The sequence below is a fragment of the Gymnoscopelus braueri genome (assembly GCF_963280865.1).
Source record: "Gymnoscopelus braueri genome assembly, chromosome: 22".
Lineage (NCBI taxonomy): Eukaryota > Metazoa > Chordata > Actinopteri > Myctophiformes > Myctophidae > Gymnoscopelus > Gymnoscopelus braueri.
The window spans coordinates 10872036-10890582 of NC_137624.1; the positions used below are offsets into that span (position 1 = coordinate 10872036).

At 43.8% G+C, this 18547-nt stretch overlaps 1 protein-coding gene across 4 annotated transcripts in view; it reads left to right on the top strand.

Moving 5' to 3' along the window:
* The first annotated feature begins 230 nt into the window (after positions 1-230).
* prag1 (PEAK1 related, kinase-activating pseudokinase 1) overlaps positions 231-18547 on the top strand; it is a 42818-nt gene continuing 24501 nt past the window's right edge. Inside the window, exons 1-3 of one of the 4 annotated variants that reach the window (XM_080418907.1) lie at positions 231-331; positions 16979-17385; positions 18126-18547. The exon at positions 18126-18547 is cut by the window's right edge and continues 1308 nt beyond it. In XM_080418907.1, coding sequence (XP_080275033.1) covers positions 17122-17385; positions 18126-18547 — 686 coding nt within the window. In that variant the 5' untranslated portion in view covers positions 231-331; positions 16979-17121. Of the gene's footprint in view, positions 366-9660; positions 9947-16978; positions 17386-18125 lie in introns of those variants that run through there. The other 3 variants (XM_080418906.1, XM_080418904.1, XM_080418905.1) reach the window with 3 other exon arrangements.

Genomic DNA, 18547 nt, shown 5'->3' on the forward strand with positions numbered 1-18547 from the left:
TGTGTGTGTGTGTGTGTGTGTGTGTGTGTGTGTGTGTGTGTGTGTGTGTGTGTGTGTACTTGGGCAGCATCCCAGTTTCCATGGTGACATAATCTGCAATTATCACGATCTTCCCTTTTCATTGTGTAAACCCGTACAGAAAGATCCCTTGAAGTCATACAGCAGCCAGCGAGGTGTTCCCAACATTCTGACATCTACTTTCCCTGCCCGTCTCCTTTTCCCATGTCAGCGGTGACTCATCATCATGGCCCTGCGGTGCCAGAGCCCCCGCCAGCACACACGCAGGAACCTAGAAAAGTGTCAACAGCAGGAGAAGCAGCCAAGGCCAGAGGTGGAAGAAGCACTCTTCTTTTGCTTACTTACCGGTAACCACTGAAACCTATTAAAAAAATATAAAACAATCCGTCATTTTAGATTGTAACCACTTGTCTTTAACCATTATTTTATACTTTGGCTATTCAAAAATAGTAGATATACAAGCTCATAGCGCGGCACCGAGTGCCGCGCGATGAGCTTGTAGATCTGCAATTTTTTTGTAATCGTGAACATTTTTGCAAATCTTTGAATATGTATATATTTTTTAAGCGAACATTTGTAACTCAAATCTTTGCTTCTGGGGATTCTACAAATGTCTTCTAAATCCTTTTAGCTTTTTGCTGTTTTATTATTGCCTTTATTGTCTCCGCCAGGCCGAAAGGCATGGCGAGAGAGTATGTTTTACCCTCCGTCCGTCCGTCCGTCCGTGTGTGTGTGTGTGTGTGTGTGTGTGTGTGTGTCCTGTCCGTGTGTTACCAGCTAATCTCCGGCACCGCTGGCCCGGTCGCTGTGAAACTGTGCACACACACTCCCTGGATGCCAATTCAGAACCTCTGCCTCAAATTTTTCACATGGGCCTGTTATAGCGCCACCAGGAGGCCGATTTGTGCAAAACCCATTTTTTGGGCGGTGAAACCGCCCCTATAAGTGAGATTTGGAAAAATGTACATTTTCCTGCGCTGAGATCTGGGCCCAGGAAATTTGTAGAATTATCCTGCGCTGTGATTGGCCAATCACAGTCTATTCAGGACTGTGATTGGCCAGTGTCACATGACACATGTGCATAGCCCTATATAAGCAACCATAACTCGAAAAAAACCAAAGCTTGGTTTTTTTCGAGTTATGGTTTCGTCCATCATAAAGAGTGTTTCAATAAATGTATTTATCTTTTGTACATGATTGGTTGACTCCATTCAGTATTATGATTAGCTAGGAATACACCGCCCACTTCACACAGGGTGTGATTTTTTATATTACTCCTACAGATTTTATCCAAACGTCATGCAAATCGGTACACAGTATCTCTATAGTCATGTGATCAACACGGATCTGTCCGATTTCCCATATTCCATCCTCATTGGCTAAGGTTGGCTTCCAAAATTTGCAGGATGGGTCCGTTTTGAACAAAATGCCTCAAAATGCCTTGCGATTTCCGTGACATTTCACAAGCACATTCCCACTAGGCCGAGGAAGAAATGCCACTTGACATTTTTCAAATCAGCCTCATGGTGGCGCTATAAAAGGCTGATTTGTGTTTTTAACTATAACTGCACCGATCTGCGTGAAACTTTGCACGCACACTCCCTAGAGGCCAAGGAAAAACATCTGCCCTGCATTTTTCACATTTGCATTTTATAGCGCCACCAGGAGGCCGACTTATGTAAAAAACATTTTTGGATATTAAGCCTTCAGATTTTATCCAAATTTCACACAAATTGGTACACATGATCTCTATAGTCATGTGATCAAGATGGAACTGTTTGATTTTTCATATTTCATCCTGATTGGCTAACATCTAAAGTTTGCAGAAGTGGCCCGTTTTGAACAAAATGCCACAAATCATGAACGCAGCGTCCGATTGAGGTGACACTTTGCACGCACATTCGCACTATGTTGAAGAACAAATGCCACCCTTTAACATTGCCCTATTATAGCGCCACCAGGAGGCCGGTCTTTTCAACACTTTTCTTTTTTGTATTACTCCTACAAATGTTGTCCAATCATCATGCAAATCGGTACCCATTATCTCTATAGTCAAGTGGTCACGATGGTTCTGTCCGCTTTTTCATATTCCATCCTGATTGGCGAATTCCGAACATTGTTGGCCAACAATAACCTACCTGACCTGGCGGAGACCTGTGCTCCGAGGAGCACTTTTTCTAGTTTTAGTTCTTCTGCCACTTTTCGCAGTTCTGGCTGAACCGTGCTGTCACTTTTTACGAAACTCGGCCATATGATAGATGGTCATGAAAAACTATCAAGAAATAAATCTCACAATCTTTTGTCAAAAGGTGGCGCTATAGCACTCAATTGAAAATGGCAACTTTGAGCAGGTACAACTCATGCCCTGTTTGACCTAGAGCCATGAAACTTGGATACACATATGCGTCTCCTCATGCTGAACAACTTTCACCCACTGACTTTTGACCTCTGACCTTTAGATCTCCCACCATTTTGAATTATATGAAAAACTGTCATTGGCTCATAACTTCTGCATTTTTTCACTTATGGAAAATCCGCTACTAAGGTTTTGTCGGCAGAGGTCCAAAATTCACGTGTAAAGAATTTCGTGCAGATTATTCAAAAATCCCAGGAGGAGATAGATTTTAACTATTGCAGTTTTATGAAAATTATTCATCTGCCCCTAACACATACATGCAGACTCACATTTCTTTGAAACTTTGCAGAAAGGTTGAGGGTCATTCCAAATATCACTGAAACCAATCTTACTCCAATTGGCCAAAGGGGGGCAGACAGTCTGTCTGTCTGTCTGTCTGTCTGTGTCTGTCTGTCTGTCTGTCTGTCTGTCTGTCTGTCTGTCTGTCTGTCTGTCTGTCTGTCTGTCTGTCTGTCTGTCTGTCTGTCTGTCTGTCTGTCTGTCTGTCTGTCTGTCTGTCTGTCTGTCTGCCTGCCTGCCTGCCTGTCTGTCTGTCTGTGTCTGTGTCTGTCTGCCTGTGTCTGTTCCACAATCTATTCCGTCACTCTCTCTCTCCACAATCTATTCCGTCACTCTCTCTCTCCACAATCTATTCCGTCACTCTCTCTCTCCACAATCTATTCCGTCACTCTCTCTCTCCACAATCTATTCCGTCACTCTCTCTCTCCACAATCTATTCCGTCACTCTCTCTCTCCACAATCTATTCCGTCACTCACTCTCTCCACAATCTATTCCGTCTCTCTCTCTCTCTCTCTCTCTCTCTCTCTCTCTCTCTCTCTCTCTCTCTCTCTCTCTCTCTCTCTCTCTCTCTCTCTCTCCATTCACTGGCCCCGTATTATCGCTGCTTGCAGCTATATTTTTACTTATGTTTCTATATCAGTGGTTCGATTTGAGTTTGAGTTCGCTTTAAAAAGTGCCACGCTATATCTGCTATTTTTGAACAGCCAAAGAAATCTTAAAATAACACAGATGCGTTCCCGGTCTTAATGGGTTAAACCCTATATGATTGAGCGGAGTCCCTCAGGGCTCTATACTAGTGTATTTTTTGTTTTCTGTTATTGTGAGGAAAGCTTTACAGAAAATAGCAGATCGATCTGCTATTTTCTGTGAAAGCCGTCCCCACAATACAGATGCTGGGGTTTAAGTGGTTAAAGGACGACTTCACCCATTTTCAACCCTTCTTCATTTAATAGGTCCTCACTAATGCTCATGATAATATGACACAATTTCTTTTCTACTCTGCTTATGTCTCATAGGAGGGCTCTGGACACTTCAGAAACCCGCCTACCAGTGACATCATCGTTAGGCAGGTTTCAGATTTCAAACCTGCCTAAGATTTCAATTTTTTTTTATGCTAGAACAATGGCTTCTATTATAGCATGCTAACTTTCCAGGAATAGAAAGCCTGCAGTTTCTATTAGCTTGAATCCCCCATCGATGATGTCACTGGTAGGCGGGTTTCTGAACCGTCCACAGGCCTGCTATGAGACACAGACTGAGTAGACAAAAATTATATTATAATGAGCATTAGTGAGGACCAATTATATGAAGATACGTTGAAAATGGGTGAAGTTGTCCATTAAGCAAAAGTAGCCATACCACAATGTAGAAATACTTCGTTAAGTACAAGGCCTGTGTTCCAAATTTGACTTGGGTGGAAGTCCAAAAGTATTAGCATCAAACAATACTTGTGCAAAATGTTAAACGTAACAACCTAACCGCTTAAACCCTCTAGACTTGGTAAACTGGACCTGAATTGTCTCTTTACTTGGACTGCTTTTTACTGTCTACACCAAATCTCTTTGCCAAAAATTGCGATGATGGCTAATGTTCCCCCCCAGAATATGAATGCTGGGGTTCAAGTGGTTAAGAATAGTACAGAAGAGTAAATGTACTTAGTTACTTTTCACTTTGTTTTCACTGCTGAAAAGTAGGAGGAAAGGCGGCCACGGCAAAGTACCAGAAGGTTTCAGATTCCTACGGATTGGCCACCATTAAGGTCAATGGAACGGATCATATTTTGGAATAAGATTAAAGGCAAAAGAGAAGAACAGTGAGTCAGCGTTTTTGACAGACTCACAATAATGTATTACATTGTACTGAATCCCTGCCGCTAGGGAAACAGGAGATAGGCTCCTGACCTATGTGGCCACATGACTGTTGCTTCCCAAGGCTGTTTGCTGAAGACTGAATCCCTGCAAAGGTTATGGCGACGATAAAATTAGACCTGAGGCCGATTCTACAAATGCCTTCTATTAATCAGTATAGTTCTCTAACTTTTTCGTTGCCAAGGACCCCCACAATGATATGTATTTGGCCGCGGTCCCCAATCTGAAAATGTTTTGTGCCAGGGATCCCCAGAACAGAAGATTTGTGTTAAAGAAATTCAAAAATGTTAACTATTTTTCAAAGACTCAAGATTTTTCTTGATTTTTTTAGCAGATGTACAAGCTTGTACATCTGCTATTTTTGAATAGCCAACGCTAAAATCTAAAATGACACAGATTTCACAGCTTTCCCGGTTTTAATGGGTTAGTTAAAACGTAATGTCAGGTTTGAGATCCAAAACATGACCGGCTTTCAGGGGAATCTGATTACACTACTCCTAACAAACAAAGAAAGAATTTAAATAACAACCAAATGAAAAACTACAATATCATAGTATTGACTATGAAAGGACTTCTCGCCATTATCCATTCATGTATCCAATAGCAAATCCCAGTCACCGGAATGCACATTAGACATGGTGTCAATGAATTAATCAATATCTCTTGTCTCATCATGGCATAAATGGCTGGCCCGACCTGACCCCTGTTCAACCTTCCATGTTCTGGGAGGAACATTAGGCACAAATAGCAGATCTACAAGCTCACAATGCGTCGCACTGTGACACATTGTGAGCTTTTGTTCCGTCCATTGTAGACAGAAAAAAGCAGTCCAAGTACAGAGCCAAGTCAGGTCCAGTTTAGTACAGTAAGTCTAGGAGGGTTTAACGGTAAGTGGTTGAGCCCATGTTTCTCCCATGCATTTAAACTCTTGTCTCTCCACTCTGACTCACTTTAATTCAAGATGCTTCTCTCTTTAATAATACATTCAGGCACAGTGTGTCACATTTTATCTCTATCATTGGACTCATGACTTTATGTCGTTGCTGTCGGGTGGAAACCTTGTATATCCAGTTGTCCACATATCTTCTTTCTTTTTATTATTATTTAAAAATCCTTTTACCAATCATTTTACCAATAATTTCCATACAGAGAACCGAAGTCTGGCTGCAGGTAAACACCACCTACACTACTCCAGTGGCTGATAACTGCTGGCATAGAGGGAAATGATTGGTTAAAAATGTATCTATTGTTTTGTTATGTAAATACAGGGCAAAGTTACATTAGTTAGTCTGACATATCTGATATATATATATATTTGCTTTTACAATTGTCATGCTGGATTCTCATGCCAGTTGCAGTGTTTTGATTGACTGAATGCTTTATCAACAGTTTGCAAAAGGTACAGCGGTACGATTATACAATGATGCTAAAAGGATAATACAAAACGCCCTGAGGGCTTGTTTCCATTGTGGTCCTATGTAAAGCAAACACAAGCAAACACATCTCTCTCTCTCTCTCTTTCAGGCACACATTCTCGCTCGCACGCACGCACGCACGCACGCACGCACGCACGCACGCACGCACGCACGCACGCACGCACGCACGCACGCACGCACGCACGCACGCACGCACGCACGCACGCACACACACACACACACACACACACACACACACACACACACACACACACACACACACAAACCTAATAACAATAATTATGTTCCCCTTAGTTGTTGTTGGGGTGCTTGCTACACCACATTTTCACATACCTGGAATTGTTCCTCTGCATTTACCCATCCTTATTATTAGGAGCAATGGGTGATATTAATACATTTACCTAGCCTAATTACCTAGACTTTTTTCAAAATAGTGTTTGCACTTTCTCCCTTTTTGGTCTACATAAACGTTCAGATTTCAAATATAAAGTGCTTACCCCATGGCCATGGATCATGTTCCAATTATGTGCAGCCCCTCAGAAGTACCCGTATATTAATACATTTATACCCATCATAACTATTAGGAGCAGTAGCTGAGATTAATACATGTACCAATCCTAACTATTAGGAGGTTGATATTAAAACATTTACTGTTTTACATCCTAACTGTGGGGGGAATTAATACATTACCCATCCTAACTACTAGGAGCAGTGAGTGATATTATTATTAATACAACACCCAGGGAGCAGTTAGGGGTTAAGTGTCTTGCTCAGGGACACTTTAAAACAGACTGGAGGGAGCAGAGAGTTGAACCGGCAACCTTTTGATTCTCAGACGGCCTCAGTGCTCAATCGACTAAGGCCACCCCTACAATTACATAACACATAACACACACGCACACGTGCGCACACACACACACACACACACACACACACACGCACACACGCACACACGCACACACACGCACACACGCACGCACGCACACGCACACACACACACACACACACACACACACACACACACACACACACACACACACACACACACACACACACACACACACACACACACACACACACACACACACAGAGCTTGGCAGCCTGCAGCACGTCCACAAACTGCTAGTTCATCAGCCTGCATACTAAATGTAGCATTGCAGTGAAGCCTTCATACACCAGGCAGGCAATATATAACATGCTGCACGTCTCTCTGCTGCTTCATAATTCAAAAGGGGATTATACAATATGTGCATGCTCCAGTCCTCAGTGGGCCTTGAGTACCCTGAGCACCAGCCTCGCAATGTCACGATCTAGAACTATTCAATTCTCTATTATGTACTGTATGCGACATGAGAGTATGGCGATGACTTTGTGTACAGGTAGCTCTGTCTGCAGAGCACTCTCCTTTGGAGCACAAGGTCATGGGTTCGATTGCAGGCATCGCCAACTCAGCGCATGAGTTGGCAATTTGAAACTGGCCCCTGTAAAAGTCAAAGCCTAGCCCCCCCCCCTCGAACTGTTTACTGTACATATTTTTGTTTTTGTTTTCAAACTGTTTGTATGATGTTTTGCATAGTAGTGTATAATTTTGTCTGTCATTAAATGTTTCGATGAATTGAGTACAAAGGACCCCAATGGAAACTTCTTGGGTTTAAAATCCTCTCCTTGTATTCAACTGTACTTTCCTGTGCTTTTTTTTTGCAAACTGCTAATAAAGTATTCAATCAATCAATCAGTTGCATGGCTTGGGAGTGGAAAGTCGTGCGGTAAAGTACCGGGAGCTGATGGTAGGTGTTGCGCTCGACCTCAGCAATCCATTTAGGTGACTTGCCGCTATATCTCTACACAAAGTAAAAAATATTGGTGTCACCTCTCATTAGAAACGCGATCCCACAATCTTCCTCTTTCATCCTCTTAATGACATAAGTGTCGGCCTTCTCGGTTTCACGGGACGGCCCCGTTGGAGAGAATCCCCTCCCGTATTGATCGTGTCGCCATGGCCATTAATGTCTGTTCCGAGGATCAGGGTGCTTCTGTCTCCTGAAGAGGAAGTGAGCTAGACTTTTAACGGGAAGCCAGGGGAGTGTGTGTGTGTGTGTGTGTGTGTGTGTGTGTGTGTGTGTGTGTGTGTGTGTGTGTGTGTGTGTGTGTGTGTGTGTGTGTGTGTGTGTGTGTGTGTGTGTGTGTGTGTGTGTGTGTGTGTGTGTGTGTGTGTGTGTGTGTGTGTGTGTGTGTGTGTGTGTGTGTGTGTGTGTATGTGTGTGGGTGGGTGGGGGGGGGGGGACCCAGAACAACCAAACAACCGGAATTGCAATTCTCCATTGTACCTAAAAGAAAAATCTGAGTACTTCTTCCAGAACTGGATCTGACACACAGTGATGTGGTGTTTTACTGGTAACGTGGGCTGGGCCCTCTCCTTGCTTCCTGTAAATACTGTGGAACAGAGCTGCGTTATCACGGCTCTATCAGCCCTGCCGCCTGCCATACAGAACAGTAGCAGGGGAACTCCTAGGGAGAGGTCCATTGAAGGGTGATTGAAGGGTGACATGTAGATTAGACACACAGCAACCTTTGATTGAATGCAGTATAACCCAGCATGACGTTTCTTTACGGAACCTAATGGTTCTATGGCCGCCATAACAGTTAGGTTATTGTGGTATTATTGGTAAAGTCTTGCAGGACAATTTAACAGCCTTCAACTCTTAATAGTCAGCATACAGTAGAAGTAGTGTTCATTTCACTCCCAAGAGTATACACGGTATCAAATGGACCCGTACGGGTCACTGTGATTTTCCTGTGGGGAAAGTGAACATGGTTAAACTCCTGTAGGGTGGCTGCTGACCACTATAGCCACTGGCCACTCTGTAATATAATTCTATTAGTAACTCCTGACTGAACAGACGGTATAGTTCATAGTACGCTCCTCGAGGGTAGCACTAGCTACTGGGGGGGGGGCGGGGTTCCAGGGGGGTCCCCAGCTAAATGAGTTCATATACTAGCATCAAAATCTGTTTAACCCTATTTTATACTTAGTTTATTTGAAAATCTGGCTATTTTCACATAGCATCACAAAAAGAGGGGAAGAAGAAATACAATATCTTCTCTTATGGGGGTCCATGGCACAAACTCTTTTGAAATCACTGGTATAGTTAGTTCATATACCTCCTGGACTGGCCAGACTGTATAGTTCATTGGTTCTCAAAGTGGGGTCCGGGGACCGCCAGGGGTCCTTGGGGGGGGGGGGTACCAGGTGGGTCGCCAGCAAAATTAGTTAATATAGTGTCACAATCATTTTAACAACTTTAACCATATTTTATATTTCGGCTATTAAAAAATAGCAGATATACAAGCTCATAGCGCGGCACGGAGTGCCGCGCTATGAGCTTGTATATCTGCTATTTTTTGGAAAATCCCTGGCAGCAAATATTTTTTTGAGATGGGGGTCCGCAGCCAAATACATATCATTTTGGGGGTCCTTGACCAGCAGCCAGACCAGACCCGCATAGCTCATAGTATCCTGTATGAGTTTTGGTGGAGCATGGGCTCCTCCCACCCTGCTTTCATGTTCCTGTCTGCAGAGAGGCATGCTGTGAGGCCTCACACACACACACATACACACACGCACACGCACACACACACACACACACACACACACTGTAGCACCGCAGCAGCAGAGCCGCTGTTCAGTGGAACTGCAAGACACTGCGCATACATACCTTTCATCTCTACGGAGACGGAGAGAGCTTCCCCAGCAACCTGTCGGATGGAGGATACATAAATAAAGACCGATCAGGCTTATACGTATCGACATTTTTTTTGCGGGACACAAAAAAAAAACAATTATACGTTTGAGTTCTTCTTCTTTTTTGGAGGGGCAGCTTTTTGTGTTGCCAGGCAAGTTAATAGTGGAGGAAGAAGAAGCAGGTAGGTAAGTCAATGGGTTTGGCCAGACCAAGACAGATCAGTGTTTGTGTGTGTATAACCTTGCGTTCCATTATGATTATGACATTGTAGTAAGCGTTTCAGTTGGCAAGTGGCTACAAGAATGCGATTATTATGGGAGTGTACTGTCTGGCGATTTTAATCACGTTTTAGCAGTAGTAGCCTACTGTACAAGCCAAGGGATGATGTTCCAAATGGTTTTCATGTGAGGATGTGAGGATATAGGCTACTAGCCTTAAAAATAATAGCCGAATCAAAAAACATCGCCTACAACGTCACCATAACCCCAAAACCCATCGGCAGATGGGTTTTGGGGTTATGGTGACATTGTAGGTGTTTGAATCTCGCAAACAATGTCAGATCTAAACATGTACAAGCTGTGGGCACGTGGGTTGTTGAAGCAGCCTGGACGGATCGTAACAAATGGACGTGGATGCAGTGCTTGCTGCTGTTTGGTCATGCTGTGTTACAATGGGTTTATTTGAGAGTGTAATAGCTACACAGGTTCACAGATATGGAAGATATAAGGCAGGCTGATCAGGCTGAGCAAGCTCAGCATTAGTGTAAATGCTGAGTGATTGAAGGATATGCAGGCGATCATCAGGCTGTCGTGAGAATGCATTGTAATGATTGAAAGTATATCAGATTCAGAACAAACACATGTTATTATCAGATGGAATCAGGGAGGAGGCTCTACCTGACACATTTTTACAACGATCTGGTTGCTGAATATTTAGGATCAGAATCAGATTATTTCTGGATTCCCCCCTCGATCGTTTCTCTCTCTGCTCTCCTTCGGTTGCCAATGTCGTGTGTGTGTGTGTGTGTGTGTGTGTGTGTGTGTGTGAGAGAGAGAGAGAGAGAGAGAGAGAGAGAGAGAGAGAGAGAGAGAGAGAGAGAGAGAGAGAGAGAGAGAGAGTGTGTGTGTGTGTGTGTGTGTGTGTGTGTGTGTGTGTGTGTGTGTGTGTGTGTGTGTGTGTGTGTGTATGATGGGGCCACAATCATATGCCTATATATTTTTTTTCCTTCTCCTGCATTATTTGTTTTGGAAGTTTATTCTCTGTTTGCCTTGTTGTTTCAAATTCCAGAGTTTTAGAAATGCAAACCTTTTGTTGTTGTGTAATGGACCATGGAGTGTCGTTTTTTCAGCTGTTGTGTTGTGTGTGTGTGTGTGTGTGTGTGTGTGTGTGTGTGTGTGTGTGTGTGTGTGTGTGTGTGTGTGTGTGTGTGTGTGTGTGTGTGTGTGTGTGTGTGTGTGTGAGAGTGAGTGAGTGAGTGAGTGAGTGAGTGAGTGAGTGAGTGAGTGAGTGAGTGAGTGAGTGAGTGAGTGAGTGTGTGTGTGTGTGTGTGTGTGTGTGTGTGTGTGTGTGTGTGTGTGTGTGTGTGTGTGTGTGTGTGTGTGTGTGTGTGTGTGTGTGTGTGGACAAGCTTCACTTTGGTGCTGTCAGACTGTCTGTTGCCTCTCATTCTAGTCTGAGGGCATTCTTCTCTTCACTACAGTATCCCTGGATAAACAGAAGTCTTTGTTGTGTATGCATATGGACTGAACTATTATAGTTTTCAGTTACTTTTGGTCAGAGAAATGATTATGACGTTCTCAGCGGTGGTGTAAACTAACTACATTTAATTAAGTACATTTACTCAAGTACTGTAGGCTACTACTTAAGTACAATTTTGAGTTATTTTTACTTTATTCAGTATTTACATTTTTCAATACTTTTACCTCTATCCCACTACACCTCAGAGGAAAATATTGTACTTTTACTCCATTACAATTATATGTAAACTTCAGCTTTTTGTTTGCATATTCGTATTAAAACACACATTAACCACTTCAGCCCTATATACTGTATACTTCGGCTATTTGAAAATAGCCGATCTACAAGCTCACAACTTCAAAAGATCTTCATATTGAACTTGGTGAAATATTATTCTGCATAATGAGTACTTTTACTTTTGGTACTTTTACAAAAATATTGGCATCGAAATATACTTAATTAAGTATATTTCGATGCCAATATTTTTGTACTTTTACTCAAGTACATTTTGAATACCGGACTTATACCACTTTGTGGTATTGATACTTTCACTTAAGTAAAACATTTGAGTACTTCTTCCACCGCTGATAAACAGTAGTCTTTGTTGTGTTGTGTATACCTATGGACTGAACCATACTAGTTTTCAGTTACTTTTGGTCAGAGAAATGATTATGGTGTTCTCAGCACAGTTTTTTAAGGTACAAATCAGAGATAATGGATGTAAATGTCTTGACCACACTGTATTTGCATTTCCAGTGAAATTAGGTGGACGTGTGTGTAATCACGTGTCACGTGTAATGACACGTTTCTATTTCTATGCCCACGTAAATGGTATTCTATGAATGTGGAGATATTCTATTATGTATGTGGGAGGAGAGAGACAGGGGAGAAAACGAGAAAGCTTATAATCAAAGGGCGCACTGGGGTCTGACTTTATTATATGAGGTCAAATTCCACAGCGAGACCCGCATCGCATCAGTCATTTTCTTTTGCACTCAACCCTCATTTCTCTATCCTTTTTTTTCTTCTTTTTTTTTGCATGTACGTGGGACAATTTCCACAGACAGGGCAGTGTTTACTTAAAGTGGGATTCGAGTTTGTGACACGAATGAACTCACCCGGGGGTTAAGCTCGCTGGCTCTTAACAAGGGGGAAGTGAGAAATATTGGACCTTGGAGCTGGAGAGACGGGTGTCTGGAATGTCGACAGTGAGGTCGATCCCTCCGAGAGTCCGAGGACAAGAACCCAGGGCTGTCAACAAGAACGAAAACGCTCTTAATTGAGATGCACAAAAATCACTTAAGTAGCTCTACAGCAAAACACCAGTTTGTAGGCAGAATCATACACCCTGGAGGTTTTTATTAGAGAATTTCAATGAAACTGAGTGGACTAGACCGTAGAGGATGCGATAGAGGGGTGACAGTGGCTCAGGAGGTGGAGCGTCCCTGGTTTGATACCTCTTCCTGGTTTGTTGAGGTGTCCCTGAGCTCTAGACACTGTTCTCAACGTGGGGTCCGTGGACCTCCAGGCGTCCTTGAGAGGGGGTTCCAAGGGGGTCCCCAGCTAAATGACTTGATAGTCATTTAGGGCCGAATGGACCCTTCAGGTCTGTAACTCTGAGAGTGTACAATTGGAACCAAATGGACCCGGAAGGTCCATTTGCACGCTCTCAGAGTAAAATGAACTCTGAGGATTTTACAGCATAGATTGGGGTCCCAGAGATAGAAATAATATGAAATGGGGTCTGTGGCCTAATCAAACTGGAGGTCCTTGAAGTTAAAAAAAAGTTGTGAATCACTGCTTTGAGCTGCCACTGTGGCTGCACACTGCTCCTAAGTTATATGGGTCACATGCAGACAAGTAGCTCATTTCCCCAAGGGGATCGCTACAACTACCCTTTTGTTTTTTAGACCACATTTAATCCACTTTTAGGACTGACCATTGACCAAAGAAATTTGCAGTTGACTAATGGTTAAGGATTTTATTGACTAATCAATTAATAGTTGATTTAATCGACAAATCTGTGAAATTTGAGTTGACCAAGTCCATAAAGAGCACATCTTTAAATCTCAGGAACATTCTTGTTCAACTAACACCAAACCAAACAATTCATTGACTATATGAAGGGCCAGCCAGCCGCACATCTTCTCCAGGCCTGGCTGGTCCTTCGCGGTTCGTGGGTGATGATTCGTCGCTGTGAAAGTGGAGTGGCAGAATTCTGTGTCTGTCCAGAACAGAACATTACAGCCCTCAGCATCATTCTTTAGATTAAGGTCAGTAGCTGGCCATCTGACCACCCTCTGCACCTACGGTATGACTACTTTTTACTGGGCGACAGTCTCATTCTTTAGAAATGTCTCTAATGTTGTCTAATGATCAGACTCTATAGTCCGAGGTCGTGTGACTCATACACACAGTGCCACTGGAATGATTTTCCATGTTGTTGTGGGATGGCTCGGAAAAAAACGGTACTTTCCCAACGTGAAGTGAGTCAAATAGAACAAAGCAAAAATGTCAACATGCGTGAGGTTAAATTCTCTTCATTCTTTATACCCTTAGTTGCTCTCTGGGGTTGTTTTACTGGAGGTATGGGTGGACACTGGACACTTTTAAAGAGATGTTATTGAACTTTGGTGGAACCAAGGGTTGTATTATAGCTACACGTTAGAGGCTAAGTCCAAATATTGTCTCATCTTTATCCGTTGATTCTGTGCTCTGAGCGAGAAACCAGAAGTAGCGATTCCTTTCACTCAGCGTGTGGCAAAACAGGTCACACTTTTAGCACATGATGAATGCAGACAAATAGCAGATTCTGCCAATTTATAAAAACTAGTCCTGGTATTCTGTAGCCTAAAAGAATTCTCATGCTGTTCAATATTATGCTTGACAGTAGTTCTTCTGAAGTGCAGCAAAAGGTGATAGGTCACCATATCGGTGTAACGCGAGCGCCGGCACCTGTAGGCAGGAATCGCGGCCCGACACATTGTGAGCTTGCAGATCTGCTATTTTCGGTGTGCATAAAACCCGGCTCGCAACTAAGTGTAAATCAGGATTTAGCCTACTGTGTGAAGTCGTTTTCCAGGTAATAATGAGTCTATAAGGTGAAGGTGGGGTAATTTCCTATGGCTTGTCGCAAGGTAATTAGAACTGTGTAAAGAAAACGTTAAGGGTGGGTTGGGGTGGGGGGGGGGGGGTGGTTGTGATCCCCATTAAACACAAGAACACACACAGACACAGAGGAACAGGAAGAGGCGTGCGTGGGGGATTTTGTTGGAGGAATGAAGATACAAACAGGAGGTTTGTGTGTGTGTGTGTGTGTGTGCGTACGCACGCTTGTGTGTGTGTGTGTGTGTGTGTGTGTGTGTGTGTGTGTAAGGGGAAATGGGGGGGCGGTTGTCGGGGGTGTGAGATTCACCCTGGTGAGACTTGCGCCTTTACGCATTCCAGGCATTCCAGCCACCGGGACGGTTGAGGCTCCTCAGACCTCTTCTTGTAGTGTTGGGGGGGGGGGGGGGGCTGCTGTTGGAGCATTGGAGAAGGCCTTTATGTTGCTGGGGGTCACACGGGCATGCCTTCACTTCACTTTAAACAGAAACCCCAGACCCTGTCATTTAGGAGGCCATGGGAACAAGGAGCACAGTGCGCACCAGCGGTTCTAAAGTTACACGCACACAGATAACAAGCTGAATACTGTCAGAGCAGTGCTTCCCAAATAATGGGTCGGGCCTATTTTTGGGGTCACAGATCCAATTTTTATGGCTGCGATGTTACGTAAATGTCCCTTTGTATTTATCTATTTTTTAGGTTTCCTACATTGTTATGTTTTTATAAGGAATTCTCCCCAAAAAATCTATAAAGGGAGACACCAAATGTATCTGGGAACCCCTGTTTTTCTGTCAGCTCTCTGCTCACACTCACTTGCGAGGTAGTTTAATTCCTGTTCCATCCATTCTTCTCTGTTGTTGCATTTCCAGGCGTCTTGATAGTAAAACTAGCAACAGGAATCAATTAAAGTAAAAACATATCTCAGCTAGAATATGACACCACAATGAGGAAACAAGTCGTTATCTCCTCTGTCTCGCTCACAGACAGTTTGATGCAAACAAAAACAATGACAGCTTTGTTTAGGTACAGCAGTACCTAACAGATGGAAAAAGACTCTTTCCCCTTTTGGCTTTCACCAATGGCTGTGAAGACCTTTTCACCTAATTCACAGCTCCTATGTAACTGACTGAAGTGTCTTGTACTAATGTGTCTTGTGTTGCGTTGTCTTGCGTCTTGTTTTTTACCTTCTCCTGCACTGTAATCTCATTCACTTATTTTTCAGTTTTCTGTCAACTTCTTATTTTTAATTGCTATTCAAATGAAGTTCTATAATGTTTATTTTGCACTGTCTGAGGCTGTGTGTTCACCAAAACGTTGTTTTTCTTTCCCAGCCACTGACGATAATAACGCCAGAACGCGCAGCGCAATTTCCTGTCACGCTGGCATTTCCAGCATTGCGTATTTGCGCGGCGCTCCCATTTAAAACAATTCAAACCATACACAGGGAAAGAAACACCTCTGTGGACACAGCCCCTGTAGTGCTGTTTATGTAGGGTGGTGGGTGATGATGGAAGCAGTCACACCTGGCCTAAATCACACTAATTAGAGCTGGGTGTGACTATAAACCTGTTTTGCATCCATCTTCTAATCTAAATGATGCACACAGGATAAATCTGCCACACAGCAGTGAGTGAGCTTAAGTTAAAACATGGGAAAATATAACAGGAAACGAAAATTAAGCACCCAGTTGGTTAAATTAAAACGTATAATTATTGGCGTCCATAACTTGTGTTTTCGCCATTTAAAAAAAAGCGTGTTTAGACCCTGCGATTGTTTAATAAACAGAGGCAGTCTTAACGCTTCATATTTTGTGTAAAACACTCTTGAATTGCCTTGTGGTTGGGATGTGTTATACAAATAAACATACCTTGTTCAGACAAAGTGATATGGGTCTTTGCACAACTTGTTATTGTAGACATACCGTATATGAGTAATACTGAACGTACACAAGACTGTGGTTTTGTACTGTATGTCAGAGTTTCTGAACATCATAGCCACCCATACAGAGGAGCCCAGCTGCATAAGTATTAGAATAATGTGGACCAGTGGTTATCAACCTCGGGTCTGGGCACCCGCAGAGGGGTCCTTGAGGGGGGATCCGGGGGGTCTGCTGCTAAATAGATAGTTAGGTTGTAACTCTCAGAGTGAACAAATGGAACCAAATGGACCCTTTTTTGTACCATTTGTACACTCTCAGAGTTAAATTAATATTGAATTCATTAATAAATAATATTTACAGTGTGTATAGGGGTCCCGGGTCCCAGATATATATATATTTTTTATCAAATTATATCTGGGTTCCTTGAAATAAGAAAGATCGATAATCACTGCTGTATCAATGTAACCAATGGCTCTGTTTCCTCTCTTCTCCGCAGGCCTCGTTGGGTTTAACATCGTGTGGCGTTCACGTGACCTTTCTCCTCCTCTCCGCCACCCAGCCATGTCGGGTTGCCTGGCGTCGCGCCGTGGACCGCTCAGCAGCTGCTTCTGACCGACAACCCCGTTTCGCGCAACAAAGATGTCAGCGTGCGGCGACTTTGCAGAACACGTGTGGAAACCGGGCTCCTGTAAGAACTGCTTCCACCCGCTCAGTGCCCACCGGTCTCGCGGCCTGGGTGGCGCGGCGCCGGCGGTCTGCCTGAGGGCCAGCGTGGGAGGCGATGAGGAGGATGGCGTAGCGGTGCTGTCGCCCTACAGCAAGCCCACCATCGCTGTCAAACCCACCATGATGAACGCCGACACCAGTGATGTGATGACAGATGTAAATATGAACATAGAGCAGGTGAGGAAATGATTATTTATTTATGCATTATTTGTACCATTATGTATCATGTAGACATTATGTCACTGGTCTTTCAACGTCGGGTCCAGGGACCAGTGTTGCCAGATTCTGTGAGAGAAACAAGCAACCAGGTCTAGGAAAACCAGCCCAAAAGAAGCGACTATGTGCACTTTAACATATACATCAGCTATTTGAAAATAGCAGATCTACAAGCTCACAACGCGTCGCGATGCGACGCGTTGTGAGCTTGTGGATCGGCTATTTTCAAATAAAATCTTGCGGGAAATTATAATAAGCAGATCTGGCAACCCTGTATGTATCATGTAGACATTATGTCACTTCTTTTTCAACGTCGGGTCCAGGGACCAGCAGGGGAACCCTTATGGACCAGTAACTCTGACACAAATGGACCCCTCTGGACAATTTATTTCCATTCGCCACACTGTCAGAGTTAACACTGAGGATTTTACACTAGAGATTGGGGTCCCAAAGAACTGTGTCAAACTGGCGGTCCTTGAAATTAAAAAGGTAGAGAATCACTGCATTATGTCATGTATTAATTCAGGTTTCTACCCTCTGGTGTGTGTGTGCGTGTGTGTGTGCACGTGTGTGTGCGCGTGTACGTGTGTGTGCGTGTGTGTGTGTGTGTGTGTGCGTGTGCGTGTGTGTGCGTGTGTGTGTGTGTGTGTGTGTGTGTGTGTGTGTGTGTGTGTGTGTGTGTGTTTGCACTCGTGCACCAGGAGAACCCAAAGAGCCCAGTGCAGCATCTGGGCCTGAAGAAGCTGCTGGACTTGTCCTCTCTCTACATCGACAGTAACGTCTGCAGCCTCCAGAGTCCCGGTTCTGGAACCAAGATGGGGTACACCACCTGCTTCTCCCCTGGCCCCCTGGGACCCTTATCCCCTACCGGACCCCTGGGCCCCTTGTCCCCTGTTTACCCCGTAACGTCCCCTGCCGTCCTGCCCAAAGAGCCCCTGGTCATCGGAAACATCTTTGTCACCCAGGAGGAGGGCCGTGGCCCTCAGAGTCTGAAAGTGAGTCCCGTCGGACAGATGATCAATACCGCCACAAGAACTATCAAGAGCACTTACAATGGAGGTGGTGTGACCACCGCCAAGTCAAATCATCAAGAACTCAATCAGAAATCTGCAGAGAAACCTTT